This window comes from Petaurus breviceps, unplaced genomic scaffold, assembly GCF_028583685.1.
Source record: "Petaurus breviceps papuanus isolate PSGF00001 unplaced genomic scaffold, PetGlider_PUasm1.0 186, whole genome shotgun sequence".
Classification (NCBI taxonomy): Eukaryota; Metazoa; Chordata; class Mammalia; order Diprotodontia; family Petauridae; genus Petaurus; species Petaurus breviceps.
The window spans coordinates 16,698,179-16,715,320 of NW_027185798.1; the positions used below are offsets into that span (position 1 = coordinate 16,698,179).

Genomic DNA, 17,142 nt, shown 5'->3' on the forward strand with positions numbered 1-17,142 from the left:
ATAAAATGGCAATAATTGGGGCTTTCTAAGTCAGTATGTTGCCTGTTGGACCAGTTTTCTCTTTGACATCACTATCTGTGTGAAAACACTTCCCTCCCCCCAAAAATGCAATACAGCAAAAAAAAACTTGCGTGCCCAAACTACTCCATATGTGGGTGAGTCTGGGTTTCCTTCCTGTCACCTGCCAGGGCCTTCCCAACTGGTGTTCATAGTGCCTACTAGGTGAAACAATCCTCCCCTATAACAAGTCCTCCAAATCCTTGGAATATATTGTCATGCCTGGCATGTAATAAGGGTTTTATCTCTCCATCTAAACCTGTCAGATACAAGGGTTTGACATATCTAGGTGGCCAGATGTAGTGCTATTAATGATAAGACTAGATTTCCAAATTTTATCTTTCTTGTTGATGTCTTTTGTTTTATATCACATTAACCATCTTTCCCTTTCTCTCCCCTCCCAAATCATCTCTTGTACCAAATTGAGAAGGATAAAAACCAGTTCAGCAAAACTAACAAACCCAATGATCACAAGTAACAGGGTGTATACTGTTCTACACCCATAGTTTTCCACCTCTTAGGGGAAGGCAGGATGGCAGGAAGGAAGGAAGGAAGGAAGGAAGGAAGGAAGGAAGGAAGGAAGGAAGGAAGGAAGGAAGAAAGGAAGGAAGGAAGGAAGGCAGGCAAGCAGGCATATTTTTTCACCTCTTCTGTAGAGCCAGACTTGGTCCGGCATCCACTTTCACTTTTTGTTCTTTCTGTCTACATTGCTATTATCATTTATTACATTTCCAATAATACTTTAAAATTATTTGATTCTTATAACAGCCCTGTGAGGTAGGAGTGATTCCAGTTATTACCTCCATTTGATAGATGAGGGAACCGAGGCTCCAGGAGATGGCATTTTGTGTCAGGTTGGTTAAGGTTTCCATTCAATCATTGCTAATTGTAAGAAAGCTTTTCAATATTAAGCCAATTTTTTCATTGTCTTATAGAAAAACATTTGAGTGTTCACTTATCGAGTACTGTTTGCAGCTGTCTTTTTGTCAGCAGTATGTACTCTTTTAAAGTCCCTGAAAATTGTTTTATCGGAATAGTCTCAGTGCTGTCTGGTTTGGGGGACTCTGTCACCTCAGTCATGGTGGTGCTGGCCCATCCAAAGAGTTGCTTGAGTAGCATATGTAGACCTAGGCCCAGGCTGCTGATTGCTTTGTCTTCCTCTAGCAGAGATGTCATGGTGGTGAGTCAGGTTATGCCTACAATTATTCCTTTCCACCTGTCTGATGTAATGGCAGTGAGTATTGGCACCTGGATGTGGGTCTGAAGGGCAATGTTGTAAAAATGGGTTTGCATTTGCTGTTATTTAGTTCACATGTTCTTCAACTACCTAGAGGGCTAATGATCCCAGCATCCCAGAATGTCCTGACCACCAAAGATCTTAGAAACCATGAAAGGCCCCTCCTTTATCTCACAGGAAGGGAAGAGATTTGCTCCAGTCCTCACAGCTGGTCCAAATTATAGTCCATCAGCTGACTCTGGGCTCTTTCTCCTATATCCCCACTAGGAAGTCTGAGACACCTTGGGACAAGATGGAACTTACTTTCCTCTCTGACCTCTCTTTTATGGTTATGTATTTTAAATTCTTATTTTCTAATTTTAGTAATTGAAAGTTTCACAATGTTAATTATTTTTGCTAACTATAATTCAGAAACAACTACTTTGAAACACTGATAGATCTTAATTAACATCCCTCTTAATTGCTCTATAAGGGTCTCTAATCATAGGCTCATAAGATCCTAGATCTCATCCAGCCCCTTCCTTATATACGTGAGGCAGCTAAGGCCCCCTGAGGTTAAGTGACTTGTCCAAGGTCACACAGGCAATTTGTGGGCACATCCTAAGGTTTGTTTGGACTTCACCATGACAAAGCAGATAATGTGTAAAGGGTTATATAGATGGCATCTCTTGTGGTTGAGAGTGAAATGGTGGTATGGTGATCAGTGTGTTCTGGCCAAGCCTGTGCATAAACAAATATTCTGATAGCTTCGACGTCACTAAAGGTGTACCCAGTCTAAAATCAGGAGGCTTCACAGAGCTGATTTTGCCTGATGCCATTAGATCTGAGAGTCAGACTGATCAGCTCATGGTGCTTGAAGAAATGCCACAGTGTTCTGTTTCAATAGCTGGGGAGCTTTTGGCTGTGAAACAGTTGGCTTGTCGACGTGGGATAGCTTTTGCAGTTGCCTTTGGTACCTTGATAGCAGGAATTGTAATAAGACATTCAGCAGGTAATGGCTAAACATAATGTGGACCACTAACCCGAATTCTAACACTGAGGAAATGAGCTATGGAAGGAGCTAGTTACCCCCATGGTTCAGAGGGTGACTCCAGTCTGTGGAGATTGCAGTTAAGTCCTTGGCCAGAGTTGCTTTTGGTTCTACAGACCAGCTACAGCATCTGATTTAGGATCAGGAAAGGAGCTGGAAGACAAGAGTGGGTTTGTTTTCTCCCACCTGTTAACTCAGTATCATGGTTTTCAAACAGGTAAATAGAAATTGTCCTTTTGTAGCTGTCTTTTTTTTCTATCACATCCCCAAACTTCTCTTTTTCTAAAAAGGAGATCAATCTCTTTTCTTGAAAAATAGGAATTACTTGGTCCAGTACATTGTTATTCATCAATTTCCATGTTTGATCTTGGTTTGTGCCCAGTGAATGTACTGAGTGCCCATCACCTACCAAGCACCATTCATTGTACTTTGCTACATCATCTTTTTTCAAATAAATTCCTGTAAATTTAGTCTCCATTATATCATTTTCTAGGCTGCTAATGAACAGAAATGGTGCCTTTTTTTAAATTTTTTTAATAGCAATTTTTTCCTTTTGGGAACTTAAATCCCAGCTTCTTATTGTGGCAGCTTTCATATTAGTTGGAAAATTCTTCTTGAGCTGTAGGTAATGTCTTACATTTGTACAGCACCTTGTTTTTTTATGTGCTTTGGACATCCATCATCTCATTGTGTAAGTAGGATAGAGATTATTTTCATTCTGTGGGTCTTTCCAGGTTTCTCTTAACCCATCCCATTCATAATTTTTTTTGAGGGGAAAAGGGAAGGCAATTGGGGTTAAGTGACTTGCCCAAGGTCACATAGCTAGTAAGTGTTAAGTGTCTAAGGTTGGATTTGAACTCATGTCCTCCTAATTCTGGGGCTGGTGCTCTATTCACTGCACCAACTAGCTGCCCCATCCCTTCATAATTTCTTATAGCACAATAATATTCCATCATATTCATAGACCATAACTTATTCAGCCATTCCCCACTGGATGGGCATCCCCTCAATTTCCAGTTCTTTGCCACCACAAAAAGAGCTGCTATAAGTAGTTTTGTGCATAGAGGCAATTTCCAGTGAGGTCTCAGTGTTCTTTCTACCATGCTAGGTCTGTCTCTAGAGTTATTTACCAGTAAAATGTTCTTCGAAGTACTATTTTCCTTGGCAGCCATGTTGGTCAGCCTTGAGAAGGCTATTAGCCTTACTCCTTGGTCATCGATGTAGAGATGGAGGAGATGGCAAATTAAAAGGGGAGTGAAAAGACTGTAGTGCTTCTCATTGGCCCTGGCATTTACATCAGGAGCTGGGTGACCTTGGAGAAGCCCCATTGGCCTTTCTGAGCCTCTTCTCTCTCAATGGGGAGCAATAATGCTGGCCCTGCCCCCTTTGTAGGGTAGTTGTAAGGATCAAATGAAATCAGGAATGTGAAATTACTTAGAAAACTGCTAAGTCGCCATATTAAAAGGTTTGGTTTTTCTTTTATATCAACAATCCTATGTCAGACGGTATTTGGCCCAAGCACCAGCACTAGAAAGGGGAAGGAGGAGGAAAAGGAGAAGAAGGAGGAGGAAGCGGGAGGAGAGAAAGAGGAGGGGATAAAACTGCCCATCGCTAAAGATAAAATGTGGTGAAGTAATCTGGGTTTTTTCAGATATTGAGGCCACTAGGGATTTTGAATCTGGACCCCTCAAGAAGTGGAAGTGAAAGGACGTACAGTGTTTGCCAGACTCAGTTGAGATTTTTCACTTGTTGGCAAATGAGGAGTTTGGGGCCACAGGCAAGCTTGGGGCCAAGCTCTCTGACCCTCCGTTTTCTTAGTCAGTCAACAAGCACTCTTGGGTGCTGTGCTGAGTCCTGGGGATAAGACAAAAGCAAAAGTCTTTGCCCTCAATGACTTTACGTTGTAATGGGGAAGATAGCATGAGCAAATATAGGCACAGCGTATACAGGATGAAAACAAAGATGACTTGAGATGGGGCAGACCAGAAGGGGACGCTCGAGCAGCTGGGAATAGGAGAGGCCTGTGGAAAAGGCAGCACCTGAGCTGAGTCTGGAAGGACATCAGGGGTTCCAGAGGGCACAGGGGATGAGGCGGAACATTTCAGGAATGGGCAAAGGTCTGGAGATGGGAAATGTAGTGTCATGTGTGAGCAAAGTAGGGAAATGTGGCTAGATCCCAGGGTGTGTGGAGGGAATATAAGAAGGCTGGGAGGGGAGGAAGGGGCCAGTTATGCTGAATATCAAACAGAAGACTGTATTTTATGCTAGAGTGATGGAGAGCCTCTGGGATTTATTTATAGAATTGGGACTTTAGGGGTCAAGTCCAACCCCTTCCTTTCCTAGAGGAGGAAATTGTGGCCTAGAGAGGGAATGATTAGCCCAGCTTATTACAGCTAGTAAATGATTGAGGAAGGATTTGAACTCAGGTCTTGCCAACTCCAACTCCAGTGCTCTGTCTACCATGCCACCCTACAGCCCCTTAAATAGCAGGGTGCCAAGGTCAGACCTGTGATTTAGGAAAATAATTTTGGCATCTCTGGAGAATGGATTGGAAAAAAGATAGACTTGACTCATTTATAAAATGAGAATGATACTTACTGAGGACTTTGTAACTCGTAAGGCATTATATAAACTCGAGTGAGGCTTGATCATGATGATGAAGCGAGTATGTGGTAGCTCTGTGTATTTCAGATAGGAATTTCCAAAAGCTGTTGCTATGGTTAGTCTGCTCTTGGCTGAGTGTGTGGGACAGAGTTTAAGTGGGTAGAGAGAACCCGACTTCCTTACAACAGAAGGAAGTCCATCCTTCTACCCATCTGGAGAGGATTCTTTGGGGGTTCAGCTGGGCCCATAGAGTTCTACTAAAGGCCATAAAGAGAAACGGTTGTTTTCTTCCTATATGGTTTTGTTTTGGTTTTGGTTCTTTGTACATTTAATTTTTTCCATGTTATTTATTGCCAACCCTCCTTAAGAATCTTGAAAATAAAATAAATGTGATAGGTTATATGACTATCTCCATCAGCAGAACCTTATGTTATCTTTCTCCCAATAACTCTTTTTAACCAAAACTCTTTGAATCATTTGAGGAATTTTATGTATTTTTAGGGGCAGCCAGTAGATAGAGTGCCAGATCTGGAGTCCGGAAAACTTGTCTTCCTGAGTTCAAATCTGTCCTCAGACAATAACTAGCTTGTGTGACCCTGGGCAAGTCACTTTACCCTGTTTGCCTCAGTTTCCTCATCTGTCAAATGAGCTGGAGAAGGAAATGGCAAAGAACTCCAGTATCTCTGCCAAGAAAACCCCAAATGGGGTCACAAAGAGTTGAAAATGACTGAAAAATGATGAACAACAACAAAATGGATTTTTAATATTGGTCAATAGTGTTGAGGTGCTTGGGTGCTTGTGTTTGGACCCCAATTCCAAGATCACATCTCTCCCTGACAGTTTTCTCCCCAGCCCAAGGATACTATGCTTAGCAATAACCCATGAGTGGGCCCCAGTAAGACAAATTATCTTCCCCCATCACAAGAACAAGCTGACCTCTGAATAAATTCTCCTATAAAAACAGGACTATCTTGTACCACAGATATCATGTGTTGATTCCTAAAGTTATCACATTAAATCCAGAGGTCAAGCTATAGGCATCAGTTCTCAAAGCTGTCTTGCTATGGAGGTAACAGACCGAAAATAGGCCCCTGAGAAGCCCCTTCCCCTAGTTTCCAGTGGTGCATGACGCCTGTGACCAAGGAAGGAGTCCACAAAGAGCAGGTAGGTAGGTAGGCTGAGGGAAGCAGATTCCGCCTTCTCTGTTGGAGCTGCCAAGGAGAGAACAAATATGAGAAAATGTAAAGAGACCATCCATTAGCTAATCAGCAAGCATTTGCTAAGTATCTGCCCTATGCCAAGCATTGTACCAAGTGAGGGGATGCAAGGGGTACATATGTTATCCAGGGAGGCAGCGTGTGAACACATATGTATATGCAGAAAAAATTCCAACACCATTTGGGGAGGAAGGGCAGTAATTGAGGTAGAAATCAAGGAGGACATTATGTGGAAGGCAGCAATTAGGGGACACCAGAGAGCACAGAACACATGGCCTGGAGTCGGGAAGACTTGAGTCCAAATCTACCCTCAGACTCCCAGTAGATGTGTGATCTTGGACAAGTCACTTAGACTCTCTTGGTCTTAGTTACTCATCTGTAAAATGGTAATAATGATGGCACCCATCTCTCAGGGTTGTTGTAAAGACCAAGTGAGATCGTATTTATAAAGCATCTGGCACATAGCACGATAGAAATGTTAGTTATTTTTATTTTTAGAAGGTGGTGCTTAGTTCTGTACTGAGTCTTAAAGGGAGTCAGAGATTGTAAGAGGTAGATAGGAGAAAGGGAGGCATCCCAGCCATAGAGTGGGGGAGGGGGGAAGACGGGGTTGTAGGGCAAAGCACAGAACAGGAGATAGAGTATCAAGGAAGCCAGTGGCATCAATGGGGTCACTAAATGGTGCACAAAGACCCCTGCTGATACTTACTGACTTAGAAAACTGTGGAGTAGGGGCAGCTAGGTGGCACAGTGAAGAGACCACTGGCCCCGGAGTTAGGGGGACCTGAGTTCAAATCTGACTTCAGACACTTGACATACTTGCTAGCTGTGTGACCTTGGGCAAGTCATTTAACCCCAAATTCCTTGCCTTCTCCCCTCAAAAAAAGAAAACCACAGAGTAACATCATCTAAGTTCTATAGTATTTTTATTTATTTTGTTAAGTATTTCCCAATTACATTTGTTTTTAGCAGAATGAGGAGCAAGCATTTGGGTAGCTAAGTTCCCAGTGGCAGTCACATTATTCCTACACCAGCTTTGTGACCCACTTTCCAAACACATCATTCCCTTCTATTCGTTTGGTCTGAAAGGCTACCACACCTGCCTATCTCAAATACACTTGTTTTTTACTCCATTGTTCTCCACAAAAATGTTCTCCACCAGGCTTCTTATATGGTTCATGGGTTTCCTCAAGTGAAAGAGGTATTAATATATAATGCTAATCTGCCACCCCATTTATCTAATTTGTTTGTTTCTCGTGATGAAGATATAGTCATCTATAATTACAATTCAGTCATGAGTCATAGCTTACCCAGTCTCTTTAATTGAGGTACTATTTATTTTCCATTAAAATCTCTAGGTCACCTTTTTCTTGCCCATAAACTGTGCATTTAAGAAGACATCTAAAGATAATGGCCTTCTATTAATTCCTTTCTTCTGGGATAGTGGATCCTTAGAATCATTTGGTATGTGAATCATACCTGCCATTTTCTGTGGTATCTGGCTAGGTATAGACAGACAGACAGATTAGATAGATAGATAGATAGATAGATAGATAGATAGATAGATAGATAGATAGATAGATAGATAGATAGATAGATAGGTGGGTGGATGGATGGATGGATGGATGGATGGATGGATGGATGGATGGATGGATGGATGGATGGATGGATGGATGGATGATGGGAGAGAGAGAGAGAAATCAGGGCAGTCTTCTCCCTCCTCCATTTTTTCCCAAATTTTATTCAATATGAAACATATCTCTACAGTTTTTATTGAGGAGGTTGACCACGTCCACGACCAAATCCACCTCTAAATTGGAATTCTATTGCTGAACCAGCTCCAGCCTCGGCCTTCTTGTCAGCACCAGGAGGAGCAGCACTTCGTCTGTACGTGTCTCTGTCAGCTTCACCCCGAGTAAGGTGGGCAGGTCGCTCACCCTCCAGACCTTTGGGCTGTGGCCTTCCTGTCTCAGAACGACTTCTTCGGAGTGTGGCAGGCAGAATCTCAGGAGGAAGGTGAAGGTAATCCCGGAGGTACTGAATGCCCTCATTGGTGAGGTACCAGTAGCAATGTCTCCATGCAAACTGCTCCTTAACATAGCCATGAGACTTTAAAGACTGCATGGCCTTCATGACATGGAGATTGGGCACATTCTTGTCTGCCAGCTCAGGGTGCTTTGGCATGTGAACATCCTTCTTGGCTACCATTACTCCCTCCTTAAAAAGGAGTTCATAGATGGCAATCCGGTTCTTCTTGGGCATCAACATTTCAGCGGCGGCGGCGGTTGCTGCTCTAGATGGAGCCCGGGATAGAAAGGCTCCTCCTCCATTTTTAATTGACAGTCTTATGGTTTGCTTTGCAAGTCTTTAGACAGATACTTTTTACTGATCTCAACTGCATTCCATCTCTAACCAAACTTCCATCATTCCTATAATTTAAGTTGTGGTCCAGAAATCTAACTCCCATTTTCAGGCACTGTCTCCTTAACCTGTTTTTACTTTCTTAATTTTATTTCCCTTCTGAATTGGTACCACTTTCAGTTGGTAGCACACGAAAAGACTGCCTGGTCATGGTCTTAAGTTCCTGTCTAGAATTTCATACAATGCTTTCTAAGTTTCTTCTAGTGGTATTAATTGTCCTTGCATAAATCACTAGAAATGAACACTGGTCATCAAATTGGCTAGGTGTCAGGAGACCATCACCCCTCAAATACAACACGCTGGAGAAATCGCCCATTTCTCTGTGGTTTATTCTAGGTCATTAAATGGCCAAAACCACAGCTTGTCTTTTAACTAGTACTGGATGGCTTCCCTTCTTATGGCACCTATGAATCCCCTTCTTCATTCCCCAAAGCACAGGAAGCTGCTTTCTCCCCAAGAGAATCCAGTTCCACCTTCTATGGTGAGAGCATCCCACCTTATATCTTGCTAAAGTACATCAGTCTTTCTTTCCATTCTTTTCTGTGTCATGTTTTGCTACCACCCCCTCCATCTCTCCTTTTTTGAGATTCTTTTTCCTCAGGGTGGCTAGGTGGGCAGCGAGTAAGAGTGCTGGCCCTGGAGTCGGGAGGACCCAGGATTGGTGGCCTCAGATACTTAACACACACACGAAAAAACTGGCCGTGTAACCTTGGGCAAGTTACTTAACCCTAATTGCTTTAAGAAAAAAATGATTCTTTTTCCTCTTTTCTTTACATTTACAATATTCCTTTTATTCTTTTTTTTCACTTAATAGTATTTTATTTCTTCTAATTACATGTAAAGTTAGTTTTTAACATTCATTTTTGTAAGATTTTGAGGTCCAAATTTTCTCCTTCCATCCCTTCCCTCTCCCCTCTCTAAGACAGCAAGCAATATGATATAGGTTATATATGTACAATCATGTTAAATATATTTCCACATTAATCATGTTGTGAAAGAAGAATCAGAACAAAAGGGAAAAAAGTAAGAAAAGAAAAGTGAAAATAGTATGCTTCAAGCTGCATTCAGACTCCATAGCTCTTTCTCTGGATGTGGAAAGCATTTTCCATCGCGAGTCTTTTGGAATTGTCTTAGACCATTGGATTGCTGAAAAGAACTAAGTCTATCATAGTTGATCATCGCATAATGTTGCTGTTAGTGTGTATAATGTTCTCCTGGTTCTGCTCACTTCACTCAGCATCAGTTCATGTAGGTCTTTCCAGGTCTTTCTGAAATCTGTCAGCTCATCATTTCTTATACTACAATAGTATTTCGTTACGTTCATATACCACAACTTGTTCAGACATTCCCCAACTGAGGGGCATCTTCTCAATTTCCAATTCTTTGCTACCACAAAAAGAGCTGCTATAAATATTTTTGTACTTTCTCCTTTTTTATGATCTCTTTGGTTAGTAGTGATATTGCTAGATCAAAGGGCATACAGAGTATTATAGCCCTTTGGGTATAGTTCCAAATTGCTCTCTGGAATTGTTGGATCAGTTCACAACTCCACCTTAGTGTTCCAATTTTCCTGCATCTTCTCCAGCACTTATCATTTTCCTTTTCTCTCATATTAGCCAATCTGATAGGTATGAAATAATATTTCAGAGTTGTTTTAATTTGCATTTCTTTAATAAATAGTGATTTAGACCATTTTTTCCCATATGACTGTAGGTAGTTTTAATTTCTTCTTTTGAAAACTGCCTATTCATATTCTTTGACCATTTATCAATTAAGGAATGATTTGTAGTCTTATAAATTTGTCTTAGTTTTCTATACATTTGAGAAATGAGGCCTTTGTCGGAAACACTAGCTGTAAAAATTGTTTTCCAGCTTTCTGTTTTCCTTCTAATTTTGGTTGCATTGGTTTTGTTTGTGTAAAACCTTCTAAACTTAATGTAATCAAAATTATCCATTTTGCATTTTATAATGTTCTCTATCTCTTGCTTGGTCATAAATTCTTTTCTTCTATTTCTTTTATTCTTTCAAAACACACTTTATTCTTTCTGACAACATTCTTTCTAGATATTCCATAGGCATCTCAAACTCATAATGGCCCAAAGAAAACTCATGATCTTTCCCCTAAGTCCCTACCTTCTTTCTGTGGAGAGGCCACAAGCTTGGAGTCCTTCTCTGCTCTCTTCCCTCTGTTTACAGGCATTCAGCTGCCGGGGACTCACAGGGCCATGCCCTTGTTCCCACCCTTGGGGCCTTTTGCCTGAGTGTTACAATAGTCTCCTTGCATCCTTATCTCTTTAGTCCCTCCTCTATACAGATTTTCCTAAAGCAAAGGTTTAACTGTAGTGATTTCCTCTTGTCTCTGGCTTTTTAGGCTCCAGCCACTTGAGCAGGCCCAGGCAAACCAGCTTGCTTATTATTCCTCATGCATTTCTATTATTTATATATGTACACACCCACCCACACACACACCCACATACACACATACACACACACACAGCCCTCTTGCATATTCCTTCTCCCAATGTGCAGCCTTTGCACAGTCTGTCTCCCAGACCTAGAAATGTACTGTATGCCCACCTTTCATGTTATCTAACCCCAAGCTTCTGTTCAACTTAGCTATTTTCTATAGGAAGCTGATTATCCAGTTGCTAATAGCCTCTCCCCCCTCCACCAAAGTTATTTGATAAAGGTTTATATTAATTTTTACGTACATGTCCCCTCACCCCCTTAGAATGGAAGCTCCTTGAGGGGAGGGACTCTCATTTTTTACTCTATCCCTAGTACCTAACCCAGTCTTTGACACTTATTAGGCTCTTATTAAATTCTTGTTGAGCCTGAAGAACAGCTTTCCTCCAGCCCCTGCACCTCAGCTAAGAGGAAGGCCAATCTGTTTGTACACATGTTCCTCGGTTCTCCACGTCACTGGGAAGTTCCCCTTTTCCAGGATATTTGCTGGAATGGATATGCTCAGTTCTATGTCACTTTTGCTGGGAGGGTTTATAGCTCTGTGTTTACCTGCCATGACAGATTGCCTCTTCCCTGTGACTGCAGTGTTTTAAGGTCCTTGGGGAGCTATTACGCCCATATCAAACTTTTCTTGCCTTTTTAGAGGGGCTTTTCTCTGCCTTCTTCCACTGTTTGAAGCTATTTGCCCTTTTACTCAGTTAGCTGGGTTGGCTACCCATTTTGTTCCACAACAATCCAAAATCCTACTATAAAAACCCTAATACTTCTGACACCTCCCTGAGCCTTATTCCAGATTGCTTCCTTTCTCTCTTAGTATTTGTCTCAAACTGCCACTTGTTCTGAGTGTCTTTGTCAGGAATTTGGAACACTTTGGGCTGAGTGGAAGGAAAGACTCTATCTCCTTTTCTCCATATATGGTGGCATTGGGCTGTACATGTGAGCAAGGGATTATAGTTCTGTAAAGAATATTTAGGAGGACTGGGAAGTTGCCAGAACACTGGTTTATCTGTTTTGGAGTCTGGGTGGGCTGTTACTGTTGTAACAGATGGAGGAGTAGTGTGCAAATAGAGATGGGGGGAATGTTTATCAAAGAGGTGTGGTTGATTGTGGAGGCTGTAAGTGTTCTGAATGGGACCAGACAGGTGAAAATGAGAGCATCTGTATGTGGAATTCAGATTCAAGGTAGAACATTTTTGGAGTCGCCTTTGAATGAGAGTCAGCATAGGTGAGTGTGGAAGCTGAGAGTTGAAGCCTCAGAGGAAAGTACATGTGGAAATGACCCAAACAGGGAACGAAAGAGTAAATTCAAAGATTTGGGGCCTATTGGACCCAAGAGCCTTGCCAGGGAACACCTTTCCCTGAAATGGGTATCATAGAGTTTCTGCCCAGGGTAAGGTTTGTGTCCTGTGTTATGAGCTCCCCTACTTCCTTCCCTGACTCTCCCCACCTAGAATATACCAGTAGGAAATCAATGGTGGTGAAATATTGGAAGACTAGAGTTTTCCCTACCCAACTTTTATGAATTGTGTATAGTTGAGCATGCCTCCAGTTTTCCATTTTGGAAATCTACCCAAGAAGAGGAGGTGAGAACCAGAAATGCCTTTTTTTTTTTTAAAGTAAATTTTATTGATACCTTTTATTCTTATTCATAATTTCTGGATTTGTGCTATGTACCTTAAATCCTAGGATTACACTCTCCCTTGTAGTAAGGAAATATAATTAAGATAATCGATACAGTGACTATTATAGTGACATCCTATATGCCATATTCTACTTCTCTACTGAGAGGAGGGAGGTATATATTTCATTACTCATTTTGGTTTCTTTTTAGCCGTTTTTTATTTGCATCTAGGTTGTTGTTATTGTTGTCGTGTAGCTTGTTCATATGGTTCTGCTGATTTCATTCTGCATCAGTTCATACGAATCTTCCTGTTTCTTTTCTTCATATTTGCCAATGTACATGGAATCATAATATTCACTTATATTCAGAGAATCACAGAATTTGAGAGTCAGAAGGAACGTTAGAAGCCCTCAGGTCCAAACTAAACCCAAAAGGAACTTTTACTATAACATGCTCTCAAAAGGGTCCTCCAGCCTCTTCTGGACAACCTTTAAGAACCCATCCCTTCTCCAGGCAGCCCATTCCACTTACAAACAACTCTAATTCTTAGGAAGTTTTTCCTGACATCAAGCCTACACTTGCCTTACCACAACTTCCAGAATCAATCGGAAAAGTAAAGCAAATGTCAAATCCAGCAATACAGCTGTTGGAGGCTTGTAAAAGATGTCTCCATGGAGCAGATTGGAGAGTTTATCAGAAAGAATTATGACAACCACAGTTTTCTCTGCTGAAATTATTAACCCAAGACAAGATTATTTCATGTGAGAGGTTCAACATTTTCACTTAGGTTTCCTTATCTTTAAAGGAAAAGGGCAGAAGGCAGATGATTTCTCCTCTGTATGTGGTGTGCTCACCCACACTTTGCCAAGATTCTAGTTTTCTAGAATGTAGCCCTAAATGGTTAAACTTTAACTAAGTGTTTGTTTTTTATTCTAGGGTGTGGCCTCCCACTTAGAATATTAGGAAGTATTTCAAATAACTAGAGTAAAGGTACAAGGTGAAATTTATCTGGGTCAAGTTCATTCACACAATGGAAAAAATACACTTGCTCAACCCTGAGCTTCTGAAAGGAATGGGACAAGAGACCTTTGGTTTTGTTGGTTTTTAGACTGTGGTATTTTTTGAACATTTTATTTTTTTCTGATTACATGTAAAAAGATTTTTTAACATTGATTTTTAAAAATTTTGAGCTCTAAATTCTCTCCCTTCCTCCCTCCTCTCTCCCCTACTTGGTATAAATAATGCATGTGCAGTTGCGTACAACATATTTCCATACATTATTCATATTGTGAAAGAAAACCGACCAACTTCCCCCCCCCCCCCCCCCGGAAAAATTAAGTAAAAAAGTATGCTATGATCTGCATTCACACCTCATCAGCTCTTTCTCCGGAGATGGACAGCATTTTTTATCATAAATGCTTTGGAATTGTCTTGAATCATTGTATTGATGAGAATAGCTAAATTACTCCCAGTTGATCAGCATACAATATTACTGTCACTGTGTACAATGTTCTCCTAGTTTTGAAGAGCTTTTTATTGACATTTTTTTCTTCATCCGGATCCAATACTGAATTCTAGTTGGAACCAATCCACCCATTCATATTTGGAGCACCTATCCTAATGTTTATGACTCTTCATGTCTTAGCTATTGTAAATTCTTCAGCATACATTTTTTTTTTTTGCTTTTTGGAGGGCATTTGGGGTTAAGTGACTTGCCCAAAGTCACACTGCTAGTAAGTACCGTGTTTCCCCGATAATAAGACCTATCCTGAAAATAAGCCCTCCCCTTACTGTGTAAGATTCCTCTAAAATAAGCCCTCCCCTGAAAATAAGCCCTCTGGTGTTTTTCTGTCCAAAAAAATTAATAAGACAGTGTCTTATTATTGGGGAAACACGGTATGTCAAGTGTCTGAGGCTGGATTTGAACTCAGGTCCTCCTGACTCCAGGGCCGGTGCTCTATTCACTGTGCCACCTAGCCTCCCCTCAGTATGCATTTCTTAAGCATCTGAGGACCCTTTGGAAGGCCCAGATCCATCGTCATCCAGCACCACTCTGTAACTGGGCTCGTCATTTCCACCTTATTCCACAAGATGGTGCCCAAAGCCCACTTACTTGAAGGCTTTTTTTTCCCCTCCTTGGTGCCAAATGTAGTATTTATACATGAGATTCTTTTCATTAAGCTCCTCCTCAGGCACCAATATTTGGCCTATCGTTTAAGAAAACATACAATCCTTAGTAAATATTTTTGTTGCTTCAACCCCAGATGAACGTGGATCTTATTTAAATATTTGCTTCATTTGGCCCCCAAGAACAAAATAGCTACTGGTGAATGTCAGGAGGAACTTCCAAACTGGTAGAGTTGTCCAAAACTGGAATGGGCTAGCTGGAAGGTAGTGAGTTCCCTGACATCCAAGGTGTTCAAGTGGAGGTTGTATCCTTATTTGTTGGATGTTGTATAGAGAATTCAGGCTTAAAATGAGGAAGGAGAGGTCGGAATAAGTGACTTTTGAGGTCCCTTCCAATTCTGGGATTGTCTGATTTCAGCATCCCCACTCTTAGGTTGTTTGGCATTATACTTTCCTTTTAAAATCCCATGTCCAGGTTCACATTCCTGGGTTTTTCCAGAGTCTATTTGTTTAAAAACTTATGTTCTGAAAATCAGATTGTCACTTATTCATTCATTCAATAAATATTTATTAAATGCTTGTTGTTTAGTTATTTTTCAGTCATGTATGACCCTTCATGACCCTACTTGGGGTTTCCTTGGCAAAGATACTGTAGTGATTTGCCATTTCCTTTTCCAGCTCATTTTACAGATGAGGAAACTGAGGCAAAAAGGGTTAAGTGACTTGCTCAGGGTCACCTTGACTAATAAGTCTGAGGTCCGATTTGAACTCAGGCTCACTGTGCCTTTTATTAAATGCTACTATGTGTACAGGTCCTAAGAGTAGTGATCTGGTCAGGGATCTGGGTCTCCTGAAAATCTATGGGATTTGATCTATGGGTTGATGCTGGAATCCTAATCTGCTAGCAGCTAAACCAGAATAGATAGCCTTGCTTGACTGGAATTCCCCAAAGATAATTTTAAACTTGAGAATCAGCCCTGCATCGACTGAGGTGGAGAAGCAGAGGCCAGTGTGGAGCCTCAACAATGACTTCATACTGCCATGAGGAAGGAGACAAGTGCTGCTGCCAGAGTTGTCTGCTCCCAGACTGTGAATCCGTGAATCTGGCACTTAAACGCATTCTTCCTGGATCCAAAATTTTCATACATCTTCTCTCCACATTTGAGTGTAAGCTCCTTGAGAGTAGGAGTCATACAGTATATAACCTCATCTCCTCAACCTTGTCATAAACCCTGCTAGATCTAGAAAGACTCAGGACTGTGGGCCTAAGGGACACAAAATTTAAGAATGAAGGTATCTTGGCAGCTTTTACCTTAACCCTTGTAGACTGAAGTCATCCAGGATTTATCACAAACCCAGATAATACAGGACTGATTTTCAGATTCAAGATTATCTTTAGACACTTGGGATCCAGATCCCTAACTCTCAAGGATATCCTGTGCTCATCTCAAAGCAGTCCTCTGAACGCCAAACATTTTTTGGACCACTCATTTATACTTTTATACTGCCTCATATATTGTTACTTTTCCCACATGTGCTGTCTCCAACTATGCTGTAAGAGGGCAGAGAACTTATCCTAAATGATTGAGTATAGGATCTGGACCCCACCCCCCACTTTGAACCTCCCCAAGAATTTCAGGAACCCAGCCCTTGCATCCAGATCTCTGTTGTTCACCTGAAGCATTCAGGCTCATCCCAGTATGATTCTTTCAACTTGTCCTTTCAATGTGGGCCCTGACCCAGCCCAACCTTCCATTCTCTTTTATCTCTGGACCACCCCCAGTCTACTTCCCACTCCTTAACCCAATCCAGATCCCCTCTCTGTTACCTCTGGATCACCCCAGCTATTTACCACTCCTAGATCCCATCTAAATCTTCCCACAATCTTTTTTTCCTTATAAAAGTACCAATTTTATCCTTATAAAATGCACAGATTCTTAAAATTTGGCCCTGTAGCCTTGAATTTTGGGGTTACCAGCACCCCTAGACTGCAACACTACATGTCTTTAGATCCATAATACCCTGTACATAGGATCATAAGATCAGAGATTTAGGAATGGAAGGACCTTCTTGTCCAACCTCCTCATTTTCCAGAAAGAAAACATAGGGCTCCCTGGGGAAGCTAAGAGACTTACATCAAGTCATACAAGTAGTAAACTAAGTGCTTACTAAGATCCATTAATCCTAAGGGGGGTATGGACCTACCTGACTATAGAGCCAGGGCTCTCTTCAGACACCCAAAGTCAGCCACCTTCTAGGAAGGGCTCAGTAAAGGGTGGTTGATGATGGTGACGATAAGATAGAAGGAGGAAACTTGCACGGACACACAATGGAGGGCTGGGTTGGAGATATTTATCAGGTT

The 17,142-nt window shown here is 41.4% G+C and overlaps 1 protein-coding gene and 1 long non-coding RNA gene across 2 annotated transcripts; both read right to left on the reverse strand.

Moving 5' to 3' along the window:
* Positions 1-5,663: 5,663 nt before the first annotated feature.
* Positions 5,664-17,132, reverse strand: LOC138162444 (uncharacterized). Its single transcript, XR_011168636.1, has 2 exons — positions 16,986-17,132; positions 5,664-6,139 (listed from the first exon to the last, which is right to left on the reverse strand). It is a non-coding gene; the product is annotated as an uncharacterized lncRNA (long non-coding RNA).
* Positions 7,857-8,461, reverse strand: LOC138162089 (small ribosomal subunit protein eS10-like). The gene has a single exon (XM_069089175.1). It carries the CDS (start codon positions 8,411-8,413, stop codon positions 7,916-7,918), a length of 498 nt encoding a protein of 165 aa, XP_068945276.1. The 5' UTR covers positions 8,414-8,461; the 3' UTR covers positions 7,857-7,915.
* Positions 17,133-17,142: the final 10 nt, after the last annotated feature.

Excerpts from the sequence above, each read along its gene's own strand:
- LOC138162089 (XM_069089175.1), bottom strand. The coding sequence starts at position 8,413 with ATGTTGATGCCCAAGAAGAACCGGATTGCCATCTATGAACTCCTTTTT.